Source organism: Mus musculus, chromosome 16, assembly GCF_000001635.26.
Source record: "Mus musculus strain C57BL/6J chromosome 16, GRCm38.p6 C57BL/6J".
Lineage (NCBI taxonomy): Eukaryota > Metazoa > Chordata > Mammalia > Rodentia > Muridae > Mus > Mus musculus.
Window position 1 is genome coordinate 46,016,828 of NC_000082.6, and position 22,225 is coordinate 46,039,052.

General features: G+C 41.3%; 1 protein-coding gene, 1 long non-coding RNA gene and 1 other non-coding gene across 4 annotated transcripts in view; 1 reads left to right on the forward strand and 2 right to left on the reverse strand.

The window, feature by feature from the left end:
- Window positions 1–1,239: 1,239 nt before the first annotated feature.
- Gm24754 lies at window positions 1,240–1,346 on the reverse strand. The gene has a single exon (XR_003952050.1). It is a non-coding gene; the product is annotated as a U6 spliceosomal RNA (small nuclear RNA).
- Window positions 1,347–5,368: 4,022 nt separating this feature from the next.
- Window positions 5,369–7,596, forward strand: Gm31198. Its single transcript, XR_384882.2, has 3 exons — window positions 5,369–5,411; window positions 6,291–6,424; window positions 7,477–7,596. It is a non-coding gene; the product is annotated as a predicted gene, 31198 (long non-coding RNA).
- Window positions 7,597–18,824: 11,228 nt separating this feature from the next.
- The window catches only part of Cd96 (CD96 antigen), an 84,597-nt gene continuing 81,196 nt past the window's right edge, over window positions 18,825–22,225 (reverse strand). Inside the window, exons 13-14 of one of the 2 annotated variants that reach the window (XM_017317168.2) lie at window positions 21,616–21,739; window positions 18,825–19,154 (exon numbers count right to left, since the gene is read on the reverse strand). In XM_017317168.2, the coding sequence (XP_017172657.1) occupies window positions 19,046–19,154; window positions 21,616–21,739 (233 nt within the window). In that variant the 3' untranslated portion in view covers window positions 18,825–19,045. The remainder of the gene's footprint in view (window positions 19,155–21,615; window positions 21,740–22,225) is intronic. The other variant, NM_032465.2, reaches the window with a different exon arrangement.

Below are 22,225 nucleotides of genomic sequence, written 5' to 3' on the forward strand. Positions count from 1 at the left end.
GATGGTGTTTTGGATTTCTTCAGGATCTGTTGTTATGTCTCCCTTTTCTTGTTCTTCTTGTTTCCACTTGGTTGATTTCACCCCTGAGTTTGATTATTTCCTGCCGTCTACTCCTCTTGGGTGAATTTGCTTCCTTTTTTTCTAGAGTTTTTAGGTGTGTTGTCAAGCTGCTAGTGTGTGCTCTCTCTAGTTTCTTTTTGGAGTCACTCAGCGCTATGAGTTTCCCTCTTAGAAATGCTTTCATAGTGTCCCATAAGTTTGGGTATGTTGTGGCTTTATTTTCATTAAACTCTAAAAAGTCTTTAATTTCTTTCTTTATTCCTTCCTTGACCAAGGTATCATTGAGAAGAGTGTTGTTCATTTTCCACATGAAGGTTGGCTTTCCATTATTTATGTTGTTATTGAAGATCAGCCTTAGTCCATGGTGGTCTGATAGGATGCATGGGATAATTTCAATATTTATGTATCTGTTGAGGCCTGTTTTGTGACCAATTATGTGGTCAATTTTGGAGAAGGTACCATGAGGTGCTGAGAAGAAGGTATATCCTTTTGTTTTAGGATAAAATGTTCTGTAGATATCTGTTAAGTCCATTTGTTTCATCACTTCTGTTAGTTTCACTGTGTCCCTGTTTAGTTTCTGTTTCCATGATCTATCCATTGATGAAAGTGGTGTGTTGAAGTCTCCCACTATTATTGTGTGAGATGCAATATGTGCGTTGAGCTTTACTAAAGTTTCTTTAATGAATGTGGCTGCCCTTGAATTTGGAGCATAGATATTCAGAATTGAGAGTTCCTCTTGGAGGATTTTACCTTTGATGAGTATGAAGTGTCCCTCCTTGTCTTTTTTGATAACTTTGGGTTGGAAGTCGATTTTATTCGATATTAGAATGGCTACTCCAGCTTGTTTCTTTAGACCATTTGCTTGGAAAATTGTTTTCCAGCCTTTCACTCTGAGGTAGTGTCTGTCTTTTTACCTGAGATGGGTTTCCTGTAAGCAGTAGAATGTTGGGTCCTGTTTGTGTAGCCAGTCTGCTAGTCTATGTCTTTTTATTGGGGAATTGAGTCCATTGATATTGAGAGATATTAAGGAAAAGTAATTGTTGCTTTCTATTATTTTTGTTTTTAGAGTTGGCATTCTGTTCTTGTGGCTGTCTTCTTTTAGGTTTGTTGAGGGATTACTTTCTTGCTTTTTCTAGGGAGTGGTTTCCGTCTTTGTGTTGGTTTTTTTTTTTCTGTTATAAAAATATGGAATGCTTCACAAATTTGTGTGTCATCCTTGCTTAGGGGCCATGCTAATCTTCTCTGTATGATTCTAATTTTAGTATATGCGCTGCCAAAGTGAGCACCATACCCACCCTTTTTAAGGAAGTGTTTTAACACTTGTAGATAAGACTATCTTGGAATTTACTATATAGCCGAGGCTGGCCTGGAATTCAAGGTTGTCCTCCTACTGTAGTTACTCAAGTTTTGAGCTCATTCTCATTAACCACCATACCCAGCTAGGACTTTTTGGAAAATTATTAATACTCATAATGTGGTTTCTGATAAACTAAAACATAGGTGAAAAAGGTCAAAGGAATCTTCACTATGCATAACGAGTTGTCTTAGTGTCATATCCTATTACTGTGATAAAATATCCTAAGTTAGGTTGTTTTTTTTTTTTTTTAAAGGTATTTAGCAACTTAGGAGAAAAGGGTTTCTTTTTGCTAACAATTCCAGGTTATATTCCATTAGAGCAGAAAAGTTACAGGAGCTAGAAAGAACTGGTCACATTATACCCATAGTTAAAAGCAGAAAGCAAAGAATTAGTTAATGCAAACATACTAGCATTCAACTCTCCTACTACTCTCACACCGTTCAGAATTCCCTTCCTAGGGAATGGTGCCACCTACAGTGGGCAGATATTCCCACCTTACTTAACATAACCAAGATAGCCCCCAATAGATAGGCCCATAAACCAATCTAATCAAGACACTTCCTCTCTGAGAGTCCTTCCCAGCTCATTCTGAACTGTGTCCAATTAACAATTAAAACTATCCACCACAGAAATCAATAGACTGTTTTGACTCTAAATATGATTCAAATCTTGTTACTGTATATAAGGTCACAGCCTATGCCAAGTTCAGCCCCTGTTCTTGATAAACTAATTAAACAAGCCAAAATAATAATGAATAGAGGCGAAGGAAGATTTATTCAATGAGGCCATATACCTTGGAAGGTGTTAAAGGGGATCCAGTGACACCCCTTCACCCCCAGTAAGTTCATCGTCAGGGTCCTGATGAGAATAAGCTGTAAACAGAAGGTAACAAACATGCACACTAAGCAATTCAGACAAGTTTTGTGCTCCCACTCTTCCAAATTGTCTCAGCCCCAAATGTCTCCTGCAACGTCACCTGGCAAGTTGTACATCCTTCTCCAGAGATGAAAATTATAGCTCTTGCTTCAATAGCCTGATAGCCAAAGAGAGGGGTACTGGTATCTCTAGACTGTAATCATTCCTGCCAGGCAGGCTGCTTACAATCCTGATTGGGTTGAAGCTTTCCCCCTTTTCCTTCCCTCCACTCCCTCCTTTGTCTTTTTTTTTTTTTTGTCTTTCCCTCTCCCTCTCTCTCCTACGTGCTTCTTTTTTCTCTTTCTTTCTAGAAAGGGTCACAAAAAGCCAAGTACACTCTGGAGTTTACTATGTAGTTAAATAGGACCTTGGACTCCTGATATTCCTGATTCCCCAGGGTCAGACTCATAAGTCTTACAGGTATGGCCACCACATCCAGCTTGGGAAGTTTTCCTGATTATCCTGAACCAGTAGGAATAAGGGCCCTGAATGCTAAGGTGTTGATTGGGAGAGGCAGGGGTGATAAGAAATAAGAAATAGCAGTAGCCTAGGGGAAACAGTCAGGTCCCCAGAAGCTGCAACCTTGATGCCAATGAGGTGCTATCTCTCTCATCAGACAGCCCTGCCAAGGCTGTTCCTGGGCAAGGGCACAGAAGTAAAGTTCCTTTTGTCCTTTCATGAGAGCCTCTGAGAAAGTCTTGGGTTGGTCTGGCTCCCCATGCTTGATTCCCAGTAACAAGCATAGGAAGCAGACTCGTTCCCCTCCCAGGTTGTTCTAGCCTGCCTCACAAGGAATGTTAAGGAAGCACCAATGATCTCTACGCAGTGGATTATGCCTGTAATCTTCCACTTGGGTGGCTGAGTCAGTAGGACCAAGAGTTTAAGGCCGATGTAGGCTAGATAGTGAGTTCCAGGTCACGAAGGTCTATAACTTGAGAGACTCTGTTGCTCAACAACAATGACAAGGAAAACTAGATGATAGACATAGAAACATAACTTTTAGACTAAAAAACTAGTATTCAGAAGTTGAGTAGTTAATGTTTTAGTGATTCTATGTAGTCAAAGTTGTCGAGGGGACAGGAGCCTAGTAGGAGAAACAAAAGGTGAAAGTAGGTTAATGCTAATGAATAATTACTACTAACTGGAGTGCTTACTATGTCCAAATCATTCTGACAGATTGCAGGAATAGAGAGAAAGCTAAATAGCTCCCAGATAGTGCATAATTAGTAGACAAAAAGAAAACAAGAGAGAGAGACAGAGACAGAGACAGAGAGACATGCACACAGAGAGACAGAGAGAAAGAAAAAAACAAACAAAAAATGGTGTATTGTTAGACTTTTGAGGACAAAGAAAAGAGGTTATAGAATGAGAGGAAGGAAGGGGCAAAGGACATAGGAGGCATTCAAGGAAGAAGTTGGGTTCTAAGAAGAGCTGCTCCTGGAAAGTGGGGGTGGGGTAGAGTAGAAAGACAGGTCCAGTGGAGAAAACATAAGCAAAGCCAGGACATGGAGTTTTAGAAGAAAGTCACAGCGGAATAGCACGTGAGAATGAATGGACACACAACCCTAGGACTTTCAGTTAACCTTCACAACAGCCTAAGGACCTCAGACTTTTGCTGCTTGGAGGGTGAATACCTCCCAGTTCCTTGGGAGCAGAGTTGTGTCTCCAAGGCTCGTCACTATGACCCGAGGGCTCCCCACTCTGTGTCACCTATCATTATCATAAATCAGGCAAGGCTTGTTTACCACCAAAGCGCATTAAAGAGTTTGCCCTTTTCTTCAGATGAAAGAAACTGTTGTGAGTTTTTAGAACGAAGGGAAATAAAATTACACGGTATAGTAGAATGATTACTGTAGCAGACTGGTAAATAATGAAAAAAATCGTTTAGGGAAATGATTGAAAACAACTATCTAAGCAAAAATAAGTGGGAGAGCTTGGCAGCAAACACACGGGCTTCCTTAACTCTGCTGCTTGCCCTACTCATTTCTTCCAAGAACCTGTAATTCTAGGACCTGGGTGGGCAGCCAGACAACCTCTTAAATTATATTCCAATACTTTAAAGCATCGTCAATCTTTTATAGGCCAAGCCTGTTCCTACCCTACAGATTCCATCTACAGATTTTGTTCTCTGCAATGTTCTCTCCAGACTTGAGTAAGGAACTTAATGGAGACCTGAGAAGGTGACCATAGCACTTGGCCCCTCCTTAAAGGCTACACTATATATTGTAAAGAATCTAGATTCTGAAGCCAGTGTGTTTGTTTGGTTTGAATTCAGGCTATAAATGATGCATGAGCGCTCCAGGGCAGCTGCCTAAATGGCTTACCATTCAGCTAAGTCTGCTTGGCAGGATACCTAGCCTGAGTCTTACATAACTGAAAGCATTCAAAGATTCTTAGAGAAAATATACTGTCCTAGTGGTATTGGGGCTGTCTTTGGCTTCCTGGGTAAAAGATACCATAGCTTACTCAGGCTTTGTGCTAGGATGGAAAAAAAGTATAGATTTCAAACAGAATCGGGATCCAGGTATGTCCAGTCCAGAGTTATTGCTTGCAATGAGTGAGGAGGCTATGTGAGACTCTGGGTTCTACAGTGCTCTCTCTCTCTCTCTCTCTCTCTCTCTCTCTCTGTGTGTGTGTGTGTGTGTGTGTGTGTGTGTGTCTCAGACAGTCAATCTGTCTGTCTGTCCCTTCCTCCCTCCCCCACTTCATATATGTATTTTCCCTCTGTGAAGGTGGGGAGAGGATAAGATACTGAAATGAGGAGCTAGGATGTAGTATCAACTCGTTTGTTGTTGTTTTGTCATTGCCACCTCAATAAAGTTTATTCCAAGTCATTTCCAACTTTCTCCCTCTCGTTCAAAGGAACAGCAAAATCTCCTGTGTAATGGAGACCCGAGTATCTAACTGGAGTGGTGCTGGGGACATACAGGCAGCAGCAATTACCTCTAGGAAGAATGTCAGCACCGTAGCAGCGGTGGACCTTAGGAGGAGAAAAGAAAGCACAGAAGTATACAGGAACACACACATGCCTGACCATGAGGCAGAGGAATGGTGTTTGGTCCACTTATTTTGTTATCAGGTCTGGACCCCCCCCCAAAAAATTGCTTGATTGTTACTGTGACTCAGCCCCTGATTCCACCAGGGCTGGCTGTACACTTGGGGTAAGATAGCAGTGTCTTAGGCAGGAAATAGTCATAGGCTCTTACCACATGCCCACCCTGTGTTTGTGGTCCACCATTGTGACCGCAGACAGAGCCAGATGTGCCAGTGGCTGGCTACATTTGTAAGCTCGGTAGCCAATCAGAGACTTTGAGCTTTTGTATTCTTCAAATGTGTCTGGCATAACAAGTTTTCGTTTCATAGAGCATTTCCTTTAGCAATAACAGAGTGTTACTACAGAATACTCTAAAGGAGATTCCCCCATATTGATGGTGGTAACGTTTGTTTTCATATCTTGTCTTCTTCCTCCTATCCTGTCTTATCCCTGTTAGCCAGACCCACCCAACATCTCACGCTTGAAAGCCCTTAGCACTTGGGCAAAAACTGTGATTTCAGATGCTAGGGAGCCACCTGCTGGTACTGAAGCCTCACTTCACACATAAAGATTGCCATGCAGTTTCCAAATACCCCAACAGGTCTAAACCTGGAGCCAGCACCAGGGAGCCAGCACTAGGGGGATGTTTCCTGTTGGTTCCTGGCTCAGAAGCCAAGCCTGTTCAGATCCTCTGGGGCATAGTACTTCCCATCCTCTAAGTAAACTTTCCTGGGGATTTTTGTGTCCTAAACATTTGCGACTGTGTTTGTAAAAAACCAAACAAATTCTTACTTGGGAAAACAAAACCAAAAATAAAAAGGTAGGAAGACAGAACAAGCAATTGTTAATCCACTCAAAAGTAGCAGAGCTCAGCTTACCCAGGTGAGACACATCTACATTCCTGTTAATTATTTATTCCACCAGGAACTTGTCTCTTCCCAGTCAATCATTCTCCTAGCATTCACTCCCATCACGTTTCTATGGAACACTTGTCCAGGTCTCACCCCTATGCTAGTGATGCTGAGACGTGCAAAGGCAGCTTCCTCAGGACAGAATGAGTGAGTTCACTCTTGTTGTTATTGTTGTTGTTGTTAATAGAATGTCTTGCTTTCATGTGTCTGTATAGGGGGGATGGGGTGGGGTGTGCCACAGTGTGTGTGCGTGTGGAGGTCAGAGGACAACTTGTTGGAGTCAGTTCTCTCCTTCCACTGTGTGATTTCTGAGGACTAAACTCGGGTTCCCCGAACCCACATGTGGCAGCTGACATGCCTGTAACTCCAGCTCCAAGATATCTAACACCTGCTTCTGGTTTTAACCTCTTATCACCATATATACAGAGGGACAGAGATACAAATAGGTAAAATACATATTTAAGAACAAGTAAATTCATTTTTATACCAAAGCAGCAATGGCAAACAAAAGTTTCATTTCCGTAGAATAGAGTATAGATACACGTTAAGTATTTATTACCTATTTATTGACTTCTTTATTTATTTAAGACTGGATCTCACGTATCTCAGGCTGGCCTCAATATATAGCTGAGAATCACTTTAAACTTCTTATTATCCTGCTTCCAGTTTCCAAGTGGTGGGATTAAAGGGGTCTATCAAGTGCTGGAGATTGAGTCCAGGCTTCATGCACACGACACAAGCACTCAATTGACCTGCAGTCCCAGCCACTGCACTTCAAGTATTTATTGCATAAATAAATAATGGTCAAGCCCTATACCCCAAAGGTTCAGGTGATGGAAAGAGGTCTTGTGGTGGTTTAAGTAAGAATGGCCCCCATAGGATCCTAGGGTTGAATGCGTAGTCATAAGGCAGTGGCGCTACTTAAGAAGGATTAGAAGGTGTTGCTCTGTGGGAGGAAGTGTGTTACTCGATGTGGACTTTGTGGTTTCAAAGCCCAACCCAGGCTCAGTGTCTCTCTCTGCCTACTGCCTATGGATGAGACTTTCTGAGTCCAACATAGTCTTGATGGGGACAGGATGATATGATTCCTGCCCCTCGGACAGGGCCAGTGGTGTGGGCTTCCATGAGTGTGAATGACTACCATGGACATAAAGCTTGTTTGTATAACAATGTATATATCTTTATATTTTTCCTTCAAGGAATGTGCTCCCTGTTAATGTTAATGACGTCATGATCTGAGTCCAGAATCAGTCTGGACGAGTCCAGGAGATGAAGGTGTGGCTAATGTCTCAGCAAAATGGTAAATGCTGGGACCTTCAGGACAGCCCTTAAGGCTGTGGACAAGAACTCTAAAATGGTGAGTTTGAAAATATATAACTTCTCAACTATACATAAGGATGTGATATGAATTACGAGGGGCTTTATGACTCTAAAGGAACAGAGGTAACTACACTAGGAGCCAGCTTGTCAGAAAGATACTAAGGCAGGCAGATTCCTGAGTTCAAGGTCAGCCTGGGAAACAATGAGTCCAGGCTCAGGTTTGAAAGAAATGGTAATTTCAGGACAGGGTCCTATGATCTAGCTTATAGTCTGTGCTTAATAGAAGCAGGACGGTCTCTGAATTCTTTTGCAACGTTGAAAGAGAATAGTTGCTTGCTGTCTCCTAAGAACTAATGGGCTAGGGTCGCCAGATTCCGATTCTTAGGATAATTAAAAGGTAACCTGAAATAAATGACTGGATTGGTATGCAAAATAAAAAAAAACTGGGTTTATGATCTGCAGGAGATGAGCTCTCCAGAAAAAAGGTTTTAGAATATCAAGAGAGAACTTCTTGGAGAACTGTCTCAAGCAGAACATAGATAGAGACAGAGCTGTCTAGAGATTTCTAGAGAAAGCAAATCAGAAAGAATGCAGAACAGAGAGAAAACACGCTAGAAAGTTGACTCCAGCAGAGGTCTGGCCATCAACTTGGACTCACAATTAGACTTTGATTTGTTTTGGCCACTCCCAGATACCCCTTCTCTCAGAATCCCCAACCAAGCCAAGGCTGGTCCTTAGCAATGGAGCAGGATGTGGCTCTCAGCTACTTCTCCAGCACCATGTCTGTCTGTCTGCCACCAAGCTTCCCATGATGATATTAGACTCCCCTCTGAAACTCTAAGCAAGTTCCAACTAAATGCTTCTTTTATAAGGGTTACAATGGTCATGGTGTCTCTTTACAGCAATAGAACACAGTGACTAAGACAGTCTCTAGGAGGAGAAGGGAAAGTGACTACAGAGCCTGTTCCTAGCTCCACTTGGGTACTTGTAGGTGCTCTGAACTGCAGGCAGCTTCCACTGTTCTCTCTCTCTCTCTCTCTCTCTCTCTCTCTCTCTCTCTCTCTCTCTCTCTGTGTGTGTGTGTGTGTGTCTGTCTCTCTTCCTCTCTCTGTCTTTGTATCTCTGTCTCTCTGTCTCTGTCTCTGTCTCTCTCTCTCTCTGTGTGTGTGTGTGTGTGTGTGTGTGTGTGTATAGGAATCTTGCTGTGGGGCTGATGTAAACTGTGCCCTGTTTCCATAGTCCCCACTAAGGTAGCAACAAAAAGCATTGCCACAGGGTTTGGGTGAAGGCTGGCCAGACACAGCTTAGCTTCTTTTGATATGAAATAGTTTAGTGGGGGAGAGGCTAAGTCTGTCCTGGAGTTTTAGGAAAATCAAAGAACAGTATTCATTTCCTTAAGAAATAAAGAAAAAAAATGATTGAAGTTTTGGTGGATCCCAGCCAGTGCCGAGGGCAGAACAAGACTCAGAAATGAAAGGAAAAGGATGAGCTTGCCAGATAAAGCCTCCTTCATGTCCTTCTGAACTTTCTGATGAAGCCATGCTCAGAGACCAGGGAATGCTCCCTCAGAAGGCTCAGCCCAAAGAAACAGGCCTTCATGCCTGACTCTTGATGTTGGAGAAATAGGCTATTTGTGAATCAGCAAACATCTTCTCTTAGGTCCTTGCTTAGGCACTTTTTATTCAAACTTCCTATCAGGACTTGGGAGCTAGGGACAGGAGGATTATACTTTCTGTGGCTACCCTGGGTAGCATATTGAGTTCCCTCTCTTGGAACGAAAACAAAACAAAACAAATTTGTATTTGAAAATAGTTTCAAACTTAGAACAGGACTGAAATAAATAAGTATAAGTAAGGCAATGTTTTCCTAGTCCCAGGTTAGACTGTTTTTCTTTAAATAGTTTGTTCCCCTCACATCATTTGCTTCCTTCTCTGCTGTGGATGTGTGTATTTGTATATGTTTAAGCAGACCATGCAAAGGCACCCATGCGATGATTTGTGTATATGCATATGCCTTTGACATTCAATATTTCAATACATATTTCCTACAAGTAGTAACGCCCTCTTAGCATAGCAACAGTCAAGTTGGTAGTGCAAGTCTTGCAGGTCTTCAGCCCACACTGTATTGTTCTCAGCTGCTCTAACACTGCTCTTCATAGTATTTCTCCCTTTTTAGCAGAAGACCCAGTCTTGCAATCTCTCTCTCTCTCTCTCTCTCTCTCTCTCTCTCTCTCTCTCTCTCTCTCTCTCTCTCTCCCTATCTAAAATATTTTTAGAAGATTTTTTTTGTCTTTTAGATAGTGACACTTTTGAAAAATATAACCCTCCTCTATTCTGATTTGAATAAGTAATGTCTTCTGCAGACTCCTGTATCCAAGCTTAGGTGTCTAGCTAGTAGTGCTATCATGGGATGTTCTAAAACTCTAGGAACTGAGGACTGGCTGGAGGAGGTGGGTGCTTGGGAATTCCTAGTATTAGGCTTGGTCCACACTGTTAATCTTTCTGTCTGCCGTGAAATGAAAAGTCACTGCCAAATTTTACCCATTTGCCATGATGTTTTGCCTCCTGTGTCATGGGCTCACTGTAGCCAAGAGTGATGGATGCAGACCTGTGAACCTGTGAGCTAAATAAACCCTCACTCTCTTTGTCTATTTCAGTCGGACATTGGGCCATCTCAAAGACAAAACCAAAGCACCTTTTCCCTCTTACCTGGTTGTTTCTCATGTCTTAATGGGGTGTTACTTTGTGGCTGGAGTTAGTGTTTTCCTTCTCTGTCCTAAGACTGCATGGGAGATGTGTGCCTCCTAGACAGACAGGTGGGGGGGGGGCACAGTATTTCTGTGTCCTTTGGTGGAGACATACCATGGTCAGGTAGGTGTTTGATGTCTCTACTGCTTCTTTTTCTTCTGCTGCCCATAATGAGCATCTACAGGAAGACAGAAACCATACAAATATCCTGTTCTTCACTCAGACTTCCTCCTTGGTTTAGCATTTTTGAATGATTCTAGAGTGCTTCAGTTATTGTGATGACTACAAAATGATAACCTTCCAATTCTAGGACACCCCTCACACTTCCCAGGCTACTTTCAGTAGTCTACTGTGATCTCACTTGCTTACCTGCCATATATGTCTGTGCCTGTTTTTGGCAATAATTTGTGTGGCAGGTCTGAAAGGAACTGGATCCTTCTTAAGGAACTAAGTACCATCAATTGTCACTGGTTTTCAGAACTCAGAGACTTCAAACTCTAAGCCTGTTGTTACTTTGGTCCATGAGCCCTTGTTACTCAGTGGCCTGAGTGACTCCCAAACCTGAGGAAGCTGCCCTTCAGCCATACACAATTTCCAATGAAATAGTGCAACATGCCCCAATCAGCTGACTGGCAAGAGATTTATGAATCCTTGTTTTTACCCAATGGTTTTGAAACCATTATTATGCTTAATTATACTGGCATTCAAATTATCATAGGGCTGTCTTGTGGATTCCCTTCAGGCTGCTTCCTTCATTGTTTTGAAATACTTTTGGACTATGTTATTGTCTGATATCATTCCAAATGGACATTCTAGACCTATTTATGCCTAGTTATTTTTGACTAGGTATTTCTATGAGAAATTCTATGACATATTCTTTTCAGTATAAAATTATGTTAGAGGTTGCTGATGTAGCTCAGCAGAAAAACATGCTTGTCACCAGACCTTCTGACCTATTTGATCTCTGGGACTGACGTGAAATAGGAGAGGACAGGATCGCATGAGTTAGTCTCTCTTCATATACACAGCTACACCCATGCACACACACACACACACACACACACACACACACACACACGAGATTTGGCTAAGATGTACAACAGCAGCATAAGATACAGATGAACCTCAAGATGGGCCTCAAGGTATGTTATTTGAGAAGAGCAACTATGAATCTTCAACTATGCATGTACTCATACACATAACCATGCACACACACATACACACACATATTACTAAGGAAGTAGTAAGTTCTTACTGGGTCTAGGTTGAGCCCATTCCTATATCTATACAGGCTTTTTTTGTTGTTGTTCCTTTTCATATTTCACGATTATCAGTACCTTCTCCCAGAGTCAGAACGGGAACTCTCAACAGCAATATATTTATATATTCACTCAGTTCTATTATATATACAAAGTAGTTTAAAATTTTGCTTTGCTGGTATAACCACAGCCAAACAAAAATAAACCTTATTACAAAGGATTCTAGATTTGTTTCCAGTTTTCCCGTTTCTCTCTCACCTCTACCCAACATCAAAATGAGAATGAGTGATAAGTATTGACTGCCTAAATGCTTGGATTAGTTCTTCCTTCTTTCCTTTCATTGTGATTGTGGTATTTATCTGAAATGCAAGTGGATTAGTCTGTTTCCATTTTCATTCGATGCTCTTGCTTACATTCCTTGTTCTGTTTTTAATTTTATTATTTGAGTGGGTCAGATATTAACATATTTCTATCCAATAAAAGTATGCTGAGAAGTGTAGACATCCCCTTCCCATTTCAACCCAGTCTTTCCTTTATCTTTACAGAGAAGCAACCCCATGATTTTCTTGGTTTATTTTTCCTTCATTTCCTTCTGCTAACATATGACTACATAAGCAGCTTATCTCTTAATAAACCTATGATCAGTTGGAATAACACAATTTCAAAGTACACTCAACACAGCTAATGCATTGAACAGAGTGACTTGGTACCATAGAACAGTATAGGGTCTTCACTGCTACCTGGGTGGAGAATACAGGTAACTGGTCATTGCACCTCACTGGAGTTGACCAGTATCACCAGAAAACAGCACATTGAGTATTTCTCTTCCAGGAAGAGCTCAAAATTTGAAATAAGATTCCAACTGAACATATATTGCTCCCACATCATCATAAAACTGAAAAATTACCATTGTAAAGTTGAAAACTACAAGCTGAACCATTATAAGTATAGATGCAACAAAATATTAAATATTTTTTTCATTCTTCCTTCATTATATATAAAGAAAACATAACATATTCTTTGGACTTTGTTGTTTTCAGCTAGTAATATCTCATAAAAATTACTTCTTCTCAGTTGATAAGATTCTCTTTCTCTCTCTCAGGAGCTGCTTACTTGCTGTAGTTTTATTTTCAATGTCTCCAGGGGCTTATGTGTAAAATGAATAGTCCCTAGGAGCTTTGAGAGGTGGCCTCTAAAAGGTAGCTATTATCTCCTTAGGGAGTATGCTGCTTATAAAGGACTAAACCCCCAGACTCCCCTTTTCTGCCTGCCTTTTGAGTTTTGGCTAAAGAGGGAGAAATTTGTCACACTCCACGCCTTGCCATGATGTGCTTCTTCACGACAGGCTCAGATGCGATAGGCTGAGAGACAAATCAAGCCCCTTTTACTTCGCAAGTTGATTATTACAGATACTTGTCACACTAACAAGAATCTGACAAGCACAACATCACTCCATTTTAAGTATTTATAATAGTTTATCCAGCCAATCTCATATGTTTAGATATTCAGATGGTTTCCTATACTTACCAAGTACAGAAAGTGATGCCAAGAATAAGCCATGTCTATACAGTTTGTCAGTATGGAGAACCTGAGGCGAGCTCCTCCTGAGGAACTGCCAGGCCAATGGGGAAATGAAAACACAGTTTTGTTAGATGTTGTCAAATACCTCTCAGAAGCATCTATGCCATTCTGCATTATCTTCAGCAATACAGGAATGTGCCCACCCTCCCAACCTTGACAGCAATCTCATTAGCTTTCATTGTTAACTCATGTCAACATACCTGGGAAATGGCAACCTCAAGTTAAGAATTACTTCCGTCAAATTGACTTGTGGCATGTCTACGGGGCATTTTCTTAATTTAAAATTAATTACCGTGTTATTAATTATCACTCACATTATTATTAATTATTATTATTATTATTATTATTATTCACGGTGTGTGTGTGTGTGTGTGTGTGTGTGTGTGTGTGTAAGAAGAAATCTTGCACACAGACACCAACTCCTGTGCACCATCCTTACGTTAGTGGGTTAGATGCATGACAAAATTAAGATGCCTGACACTGTGTCCTTGACCCACTTGTTCAGGTGCTTCTGAACATGGCTTGTTAATAGATGAGTGCCAGAATGCTGCTTCTGATGTTATCTTTCTTTTTGCTTGGTTTTGAGACAGGAATCTTCAAGTAGCCTTGGCTGGCTTCAAACTCACCACGTACTGAAGGTGACTTTGAACTTCTGATCCTCTTGGGTCAACTTGTTGAGTGTGTAGACTATGGACGTGCACCACCACAATCCTGTTTATGCATTGTTTGGGACTGAAGCCCTGGGCCTACAGCATTCTGCACAAGCACTCTACAAGTTAAATACATCCCCAGCCCTTGTTGCCAGTTTTATTTAGTGATATGTTTTCCTGAGAGAATAAATCAGAAATAGTTTGACAAAATTCAGGGCAAATGGGCACTGGTTCCTGGCATTTATCAAGAGTGTCTGTTTTGGGCCCCACCCTTGTTTTGTTTATATCTTGATATCTGGTTTGTTGTTTTTGGTTTTGTTAGACTGGGTTCTCACAACCCCCACCCATCACAATTTCAGCATGCACACACACACACACAGAATCACAAATAATTGAACTGTGATTAAAGGGTTTTAGAGGCTCTCTGGGGAACAAACATTAGATTCTTTCATTTCTTTTCCTATGTTAATTTTTCTGTGACTAATCTCAAGATTCATCCTCAATTACACTTGGTGGGATAAGTTTCAGAAGTATTCTCAGCTGCCGAGGTCCTGCTGGCAATGCCCTCTGCATGCGGAATGCAGCCTTATTAGTAACTGCAGCATCTGGACAGAGGTTGCCTTGCAGGAGCTGGAGCTGAATAGCATTCTCCCTACTTTCTGGCCCCTTGTTTCCGGCTGGAGAGTCCTCCCATTTCTGCTGGTTTGTGGCTTTCATTCCGTGGAGCTTACTCTCACTTGCCATTGCAGCTGCCTCTGCAGGTGATTCTCATCCTCTTGTTATTGGCATAGTCATTCGTGCTACTGTCCACAGCTCAGTCACACTGTTTTTGCCCCTGCCTCAGAAGATAAGTCTCTAGGTTTCTGCAGAGTCAGCCTCTGGGTTCAAGACAAATCTGCTTCCAAGAATCTCCTTTGTTTGGAACCTTTGAGAAACACTCTTACATCATCTCTAACCTTGGTAATCTTTTCTAGACTTTCTGTTCACCTTCCGGTTTTAATTATTCTCTTTTTTTGTTTACCTACTCATTTCCCCTTCTTTCTAGGCCATCCCATCCTTGGGGCAACAACTGTTTCTGCCTTTGTTCTGTTCTGTTTTCTGTCACAATTTTTGAAATAAATTGTCTAGATAGTTAAAAAATCAGTAGTAACTTAAACCTATAGGAAACAAGCCATCTCTGGAGTGAAAATAAAAGGGGTATGGACACAATCAAAGACAGGAGGTGGGAAGGAGAGAACTGGGCCATCACATTGGTGTTGCTTCTTCCAGTTGTGTGACCTTGGGAGAGTCAATGCAGTGGACCCTTTACCCCTTTATTTGTAAAATGACCTTTACCTTCACCCCTTGTCAAGGATCCTGTGATTTTAAAGACTTAGAATACAAAGTGAATTTGGTAAGGGCAAGATATCTTCTTCACTTAGAAATAAAATGTAGGCTAAATCAGAGAAAGAGCTGGTCTTTGATTGGGGAATACTCTTTATCCCTAAGCGTGAGTGTTTGCCATTAATAACTTGTATATACACATCTCCTGATCTGTATATACAAGTTAAATATTGCTACAACAATGTTATATGGCAATCATAAAATTTCTGTGATATGCAAATATTTAGTTTATGTGACCCATGATGTCATAACTGAGGAGTTGGATGGTCTCGCCTAGGCTTGACTTAATGGGTCTGTTCTATACCATGAGTTTCTCACCTTGTTCTCTGTATTATCAAGGTATCTTGAACATGTCTCATAGCAATGCGAAAACACAAGAGAATAGGGCCGGAGAGATAATTTCGTAGTTAAGAGCAGTGACTGCTCGCCCAGAGGTCCTGAGTTCAGTTCCCAGCAACTACATTGTGGACCACAACCATCTGTAGTGGAGTCTGATTCCCTCTTCTAGTGTGCATGAAAACAGAGCACTTGTTTACATAAAATAAATTATAAATCTTTTTCTAAAAAAGTGAATAATTCCAACATGCTTTCAGTTTTCCCACTTTGACTTTGTCATATACTATAATATTCCATTGATCAGAACAAGTTACATGGCCAAGATCATTGTCAAGGTGTGATAATGGTGCAAAGACATGAGAAACTTGCTTTGTCTGTATATCAATGCTGTAGAAGACAGGGTGACTCAGAAACTGGTCATAACATGTCTATATGGCTTTTTCCTAGTAAAAATGAAGGTGGTGGTGAAGACATGTACACTACAGAGTTAACTTTGATACTTCTGTACAGAACATAACTGTATACTTCAGTTTGTGTGTGTGTGTGTGTGTGTGTGTGTGTGTGTGTGTGTGTGTGTGTGTATGTGTGTAGACAGGATCTTCATATAGCTCAGACTAGCACCAAACTCTTTATGTAGTAAACACTGGTCTTGAACTCTTGCTCCTCCTGCCCTCACCTTCTGGGTACATGGATTACAGGTGTGTACCACCACTCCTGGCTCTGAATCTGTTTCTAAGAAAGTTGAGTTGCTGTTTGAGGCTGGCTGTATGGTTTTACTTGCACATGCTTCAAGCTGTATCTGGTAATACTTAGAGTTTGCCCAAATAAGGGACATCAAGCTCACAATGCTACCTAAAAGGCGCCCGAGCCCCATATTTTTCAAGACTGTGGAACGTTTCTCTGAATCACTGACTGAGTGAGCAGAAACATGACTGCTTTTTCTAATCAAACAGTAGCTGACTTTGCAAATGCTGACCAGAACAAGACTAAATAAGACCAAATAAAGCACTTCAGAGCTTACCTGAAAACATCAGCACACCTCTTACGAAATGAGAATAATTAAAGGACCTTAACATTATTTCTTCATCTGTTGAGCTGTATTAATTATCTATTGCTATGTGGCAAATTAGACCCCAAATTGGTGGTATGAAACAAGCTTTTTTTCTCTTATGGTACCAACAGGTCCTAAATTTTGGAGAAGCATAGATTGGTGCTGTGCCTTTCATAAGCCATAGCATCAGCTGAAGCTGTAGAAGTCAGGTAACAGGATGACTTGCTTATTATGTAAGTTGATGGACTCTGTGAACAGAAGCCCCAGTTCTGGAGCAGGTAGAGCAGTACGGCTGCTTGTCTTTGTGGCATGAGACTAGGCTTTCTCCAGAGATGGCTATTTCTGAAGTATCTTATTGGTTAGACCAGGGGTGGGCCAGTCAGTAACTCTTGGGTTTATGCAACTGGATGAGATCAAATGCAGTCATGTCAATCAACTTTGCATCCTGAGTGCTTCACTTCAATACAGAGAAGATAGTTGCACGTAGTGTTGGTGGGGATGCAGAGGCGTCCATCCTTCTGACATTGTGATTTGACACTGTGATCTGCAAGTAGAGTTTGCTGGGTCACATCCCTAGCTATCACGGGATGAATGCAGCCTATGAGTCACAAGTTGAACGTGCCTGGAAAGGACATGGATCATCTGGGGTCATCTTGGGGCTATACACCACGAGAGCCGTATATCTTAGGTTCTGATCTGTGAGCAGAGACTTGGCACTGTTTGTGGTTCTCGTGTTTGTCTCACCACGTGAATCGGCAGAGAGATGATGATGCTGGCACCTCACTCCATAGACAGGAAGGTTTAAAGGATTGGGAGTGGTATTAGATGGTATTAGAATGCACAAATTTGAAGTTGTTTTCCTGTGCAGTCAGGGATAAGCACATTGTCAATGAATAAAATGGCTCTCCTGGGGACTAAAGTCCAACCAAATATTTTCCTCTGATTGCATCTGTCAACAACATCTGTTCTTCTCTCCTGGGGCAATGAGTGTGGGAGAGTTTGGGATGGCAAGGGAGATCTGTAATTTATTCAGTTGCAAAGTGTTGCTGAACACAGAGCATGCCTGACTAAGGAGACTGCTTTCTCCTTCACTGGTAAATCGTGCTTAAAGTGTTTCAGAAAAGGTTGGTAGGATAAGGGTCAGTCCCTCACTTTGAATCTACTCTGTTTTAGGATTGGCCAAAGCAGTGGGTTGAATGAACAGGACAGTCTCCAAATTAAAGCAAGAATAATGAAAATCAGATGCGTTGGACAGAGGTTGAACTGCCTGTATCCTTATGTAAGAGTGTCTTAGCAGGGTGATGCATTCATGCATGTATGTGCACACATGGGAACACAAACACAGACACAGTCAAAACAGAGAATAAAACTGTTCTTAGTCCTAGAAGCCAGGAGATTTTATATCAAGAAGGCAACTGGCTTGCAGGCTACTTATCTTCCTAATCTTTCTCCATTCTGGTATGTGTGTCAGGAACCTGGGCTGAACACAATAGAGAGGAAGGGTCGAGGAGAATTGGGAATGTACAGAGTAATGGAGTTTCCTTCAGTGAAAGAGAGTGACAGAATTTCAGTATGAACAGCTTTCTCAAACATTTGGAATTACTGTTAGAACTTTGATGTTTTGGTCTTAGGATTGTCTCAGGGGGAAAAAAAATCCACAAAAGTCAGAGAGGATCACAATTTTGGCAGCTCGTTTAGGATGATAGAAAACATTCAGAAGATTTTGTGTGGAAACATTTATGGCTCGTTGGTCAAGTATCTCCCACAGGGCTTATCCTTATACAATTGGCCCTCAGCTGTTGACCATGCCCAATGGTCATGGAACCTTTTGGATGTGGGATCTGACTGGCAGATATAAGGGGAGACAGGAGGGGCTGAAGGGTTACACGTAGGCTCTGAATCCAGCTGAATTTCTGTTTTCTGGCCAGTGTCGAGTAACAGGCAGCTGCCACATGCCTTTGCCACCTTGCCTTTCACCTATCTGGTAGACTGTACCCCCCCAAATCATGAGCTGGCATAAGCCCCTCTTTTATTAAACTGCTTACTGTTGGGAATTTGGTCACTGCCACTAGAAAATTTAACCAGTATAAAACAAATGCCAGAAATCACTGTCCTCCCCCAATTTAGAGTATTGAAATAAAATGTGGAGAGACTGAAGTTTTAAAAAATGACAGCAGCCTGATATTATACTTCTTACATAAGCAAGCAGGTTTCTAGAACTTTTGCTGGGTGTGAACATCGCTTTATTCTCTAATGCTTATTTACATCTCAGGTGTTTGCAGATGAAAGAGGGCAGTATGCTGGGAATAGAAGTCATTTATTTCCAACATTCATTTGAGCTGAAGCAGAGGCACGCCTGGCTGGTGATGATATTAATATTGTACAATATCTCCCTTCCTACAGGACTCCAGCACTGCTTCGCTGTGACAAGGCTCAAAAGCTTAGAGGACCTCCATCTCATGACAACACAGGTCGCATCCAATGGGTTCTTGAATATACGTGTACTTGATGGGAGGTGGTGGTGGCTTGAAAGGTGGGGGTCTCTCCATGCTGCGAAGAAAACATTTCTTTGTCAGTGCTGTGAATATAGGGTGGTATTTTTTAAATTAGATATATACTTATGAGGAAGAGAAACAATCTTCATTTTCATAGAATTTCTGGCAGCTTAACCCTGCAAATGATCTTATCATTAATTAACATGGTATTGTATATATATTTATCTAACTATCTATTAATTGTATATATAATATAATATGTGATGTGATATAACATAATGTAAAACAATATGATAAATATATAAAATATAAAATATAAATATATATTATTATTATTAATGTGGTAGTTTATAGTTTACAAAGTGATTTTTATCCTGCCATCATTTAGTTTGTACCTAAGAAATATTATAATCACTGTTTGACACATAGAGCTGAAGTACAGAGGTTTTAAGACACTTCCTAAAGAGAAGCAGGCCAGCAACTGAAGTCTTGTAACCAGATCCCATAATCTCCATGGCAACTGCCTCCTAATGGAACAAGTTTTACTCTTACACGGGTAGAACATCCCTCCTGAGACAGAAACATAAATTCAAGGACTTTTTCAAATAGCAACCTTGCTAACTCTACCCTCAGCCTTTATGCATATACTCATGTACACACTGAGGATCTGGTACGGGTGGGAGGCAAGGTGTTCCTACTCCTGGCTTAGTTGGCAGGAGAATGCACTCTTGAAGATGTTTTTGTGCAAAGTTCTATTTCATGTTAGCACAATGTACCTCTGTCTCATGTATGCCAAACATTCAGGTTAGTGTGGGGTTTTGCTGTGCCAATGTTCAAGTTTTTTGATAACAGAAAATAGGGACATATCTGCCTTTTTTTTTTTTATGTTCATGCTATGTCAATCAACAGCATCCAAATTTAGAAAGGGATTTGGCAAAGAGAATGAGGAGAGAGAGAGAGAGAGAGAGACAGAGAGAGAGACAGAGAGAGACAGAGAGAGACAGAGAGAGAAAGAATATTTTGCAGATTTTGTCCTCTTATAATACATTTAAACAGAATAATTAAAAGCTCACTATTTGGTCCTCCATTTTATTTTAATATAAATATCCCCAATTTTAAAGAGATGCATTTTTATTCATGTGCATGCCAAGTAGGAGTGCACTGACCCTCAAAGACCAGAAGAGGCAATAAAGCAAATGCTCCATGAGGCTGTGAGTTACAGAGGAGCTGGGAATGGAACCTATGTCATCTGCAAGGACAGCAAGCGCTCCGAAGCCCTAAGCACTGGGCCATCCTTCCATTCCTTTAATCTGTAATTCTTGTTACCTTGTTTGTGGATGCTTCAGTGGAGGCTTGGAACTGTATCAAAAGGTGAATTTCAATATAAGAAACTTGTGCTTTTTTTTTTTTTCCCAGAAAAACTACAAACATTTTACAGTCATATAATGGCCAAGGCACAGTCCTTAGATAAAACATAGAATATTGATTTTTTTTTTTTTGAGACAGGGTTTCTCTGTGTGGCTCTAGCTGTCTGACAATCAAAAGCATCCTAATTTGGAATGGAATTCATGCTGAAGACCAGGCTGGCACAGAGATCCTCCTGCTTCTGCCTTCCTAGTGTTGCGATTAAAGGTGTGAGCTGCCACTGGCCAGCTGGTTTTGTTTTTAATTAATTAACATGAAACACTTGTTATTCATAGTCACAGAGCAGGAGCATCCACTTTGACGTCACAACATGATGTTCCCATCTTCAGACACATTGGGCCATATTTCTAGCTTTCCTGGGATGCATGTGGTAGGTAGGATGCCTGTTTGGCATACCTGTTATACTCTTCAGGGATACGCGGGAAGAGGAGGTTGTGCAGTGATGGTTGTTATAGCAGGGAGCAGACCTAAGGAGATCAGCACTGTGTGTTGTGTGGGCTCCTGTCATCATGGCCTAGTCCAGGCTCATCTCCAATAGCTGAATCAGAAAGGAGCTTTACATTGACATGCTACTTCAGATTCTTAAATAGGGAATTTAGAAAAATAATGTAGCCCTCCCCCCACCTCTTGTGGAAAAGAGGAAAGAGGCAGGAGAAGCCCTCCCCAGTGGAGAGCAGCTGCAAAGGTTTTAAAACTTACGCCTCTTATTCAATCTCACACTTGAGCATCTGGGCCCAGCTGATCCCAGTTAGGTTAAAAATGCATGAAAATGAAAAAATAATGAAGACTAAAAGAAAACAATCAGCTTTATCTCTGTGGTGAGGGGAGGCACTGTTCTTGTTTCATACCTACTGACCTGTGTACAGCATCTGCTGTTCCAGAGAAGCAAGCTGGTGCAGACAGAGAGACTGAGTCAGGAGCTGTGGGCTGAGCCCTCACTGAGTGATCTTGGGAAGACTGTATGCACTCTCTGAGGTTCTAGAAGCCTGGCTTGCTCATTAAATTAAGAGAGGAAGGCCCTGTAGTTTTTGTATCAAGTAAATATTTTATGACGGAAAATGGTCAGTGTCTACATATCATGATATACTCACATTTCATTTTGATACCGATACCATTTTCTTACTCCAAGCCCAAACAATAGTGTGCAGAAAAAGAGCAAAGCCGCGACAAGCACAGGCCAGGACATTCCATCACTGGGTTGATTAACTATGATACCTGAAGTAGTTATAAAAAGAGAGGTTAGTGCTGAAAAATTATAAGGTAAAAACAAAAATTCTAGGCCTTTAGGCCCAGGCTTGAGAATGTGACCTTTGTGACTCAATGCTCCAAGGCATGCTAATCATAAAACAGATAGTGACATTCCTCCACCCACCCGCTTCCTGGGTTCAGGAAGTGTTCATTCAAAGAAAGTCACTCTGACCCACCTTGACTGTTGCTGGAATACGCTATGCACAGGTGCTATTGTTAGAGGCTCCTAGAAAACTCTCTTGACTTTCCACTTCCTCGAGACTCTTAACTGGTATTTTTGGTATTTTCCAACAACACTCTTCCCACTTCCTTGAGTTGTGGTTTCTTCCTTTAAATAACCCCTTACCCAGCTACTCGGGGCACCACGGTCCTCTACCCCTGCATGGTGTATGACTGTGGGCTCGAGAGTGCTCTTGAAATAAAAAGTCCTCTTGCAGTTTACAGCAAGACCGT